The 1,575-nt window shown below is 44.1% G+C and overlaps 1 protein-coding gene across 1 annotated transcript in view; it reads left to right on the top strand.

Annotated features, from left to right (window-relative positions):
* Window positions 1-1,575, top strand: part of TERT (telomerase reverse transcriptase) — a 127,147-nt gene that overhangs the window by 84,205 nt on the left and 41,367 nt on the right. Inside the window, exon 10 of the mRNA XM_018569233.1 lies at window positions 46-159. Within this exon, the coding sequence (XP_018424735.1) occupies window positions 46-159 (114 nt within the window). The remainder of the gene's footprint in view (window positions 1-45; window positions 160-1,575) is intronic.

The raw sequence follows: 1,575 nt of genomic DNA, 5'->3' as shown, positions 1-1,575 counted from the left end.
ACGACTTTTTTTAATTATAATTTTTTTTTTTTTTTTTTAATTCAGATATTTTGTACAGCGCTGTGGGATACCTCAAGGATTTATGTTGTCAGCGTTACTTTGTAGCTTATGCTATGGTGATATGGAAAACAAAGTATTTTGTGGGGTACAGGAAAATGGGTAAGCAGAATCATCATTTATGAAAAATACTGTATCATTAAATTGTACACACTTTTTCTGGGGTTGCTTTTATCAATAGAATGTAAATAATGTTGCCAAATGCTTATAAAATAAAGATCTGTGCTATTCCCAAATAAGCAAGCTGTGCATTGAGTAAAAAAAATGTACTCAACAATAAATCACAGAATGTAGAGCAGATCACGCAGCCAAGGATACAACTGTGAGAGGCCTGGGAGGCTGATGTAATTTCTTACAACAAATGAGTATTCAGGAAGCAGGAACTTTTGGAAAAAAAAAAACGTATAGTAATATCACCCATCTATATTACCCATCGTCTACAATGGTGGAGTATTTGTTGCCTTCAGAGCTGGCAAAGTTGGCTAGTTGTCTGAGTGGCACAGACTGTCCTCAAAATTCCATAGGTGGACCGTTGAGGTGGTGTCCAACCTAGCAAACCTATTGAAAGGGAAAGGGTTTCCAAGGGTGGTAGTGAAAAATGAGTTACTGTTGACAGCCCAGCTGCTGTACTCCTCATCGGCCATACAAGGAGCAGCACCCCAGCCTCCTAGCACCCTGCACCAGCCCCGGGGACATGTACCCCCCTCAGAGCCTGCAGCCCAAGCTGGAGCAGCAGCAACAGCCCAAGCAAATCCCAGCAATACACTATACAGCAATTCAGAATAATACCACTAGCTATAGAGGACTACAAATCCCAGCATTATATTTTACAGCAATTTAGCTCTCTATAGCGGAGGGAGAGAGAAGGACCCTACTCACACTATACTTAACCGGCCATTTGGAGGACTGAGTGGGAAGGAAGGAAGTGCGCACCCTGGCGACCAGGCGCGTTCCCGAAGCGTGCCCCGCTGGCTGCCTGTGAGCTCTGGGTGAGGACCACCATTAACTCCAAGCTGTAGAGGGACTACTAATCCCAGCAATACACTATACAGCAATGCAGAATACCACCGGCTATAGAGGACTACAAATCCCAGCAATACATTATACATCGATGGAGAATGGCACTGGCTATAGAGGCATACAAATCCCAGCAATAAATGTATACAGCAATGCCAAATGGCAACCAGCTATAGAGGACTACAAATTCCAGCAATGCATTATACATCAATGCACAATGATGCAAAGCTACATACTCTGTGCTGCTCCAGGGTGCCATCCTGATATCTCCAGCAGAGGATCTCAGGGGGCTCTGCGAGGTCTTACCACGGCTTCAGTTGGTCTCACGGGCGGTGTGGTTTCAGGAAGGAGGAGATGTGTGGGCCGGCGCCGTAAACAGGTGCCCGGGTTCAGAGAAAAGCTGTTGACACAATCAGTCATAGCAGGCTGGGCCAAACACAATCAGGATAATTTTGTGTATATGTATGTGTGTATATATATATATATGTATGTGTGTATATA

This window comes from Nanorana parkeri, unplaced genomic scaffold (genome assembly GCF_000935625.1).
Source record: "Nanorana parkeri isolate BGI_ZX_2015 unplaced genomic scaffold, ASM93562v1 scaffold1309, whole genome shotgun sequence".
In the NCBI taxonomy this organism is placed as follows: Eukaryota; Metazoa; Chordata; class Amphibia; order Anura; family Dicroglossidae; genus Nanorana; species Nanorana parkeri.
Note: the sequence above shows the minus strand (reverse complement) of the source record. Positions and strands in the feature narration are given on the sequence as shown.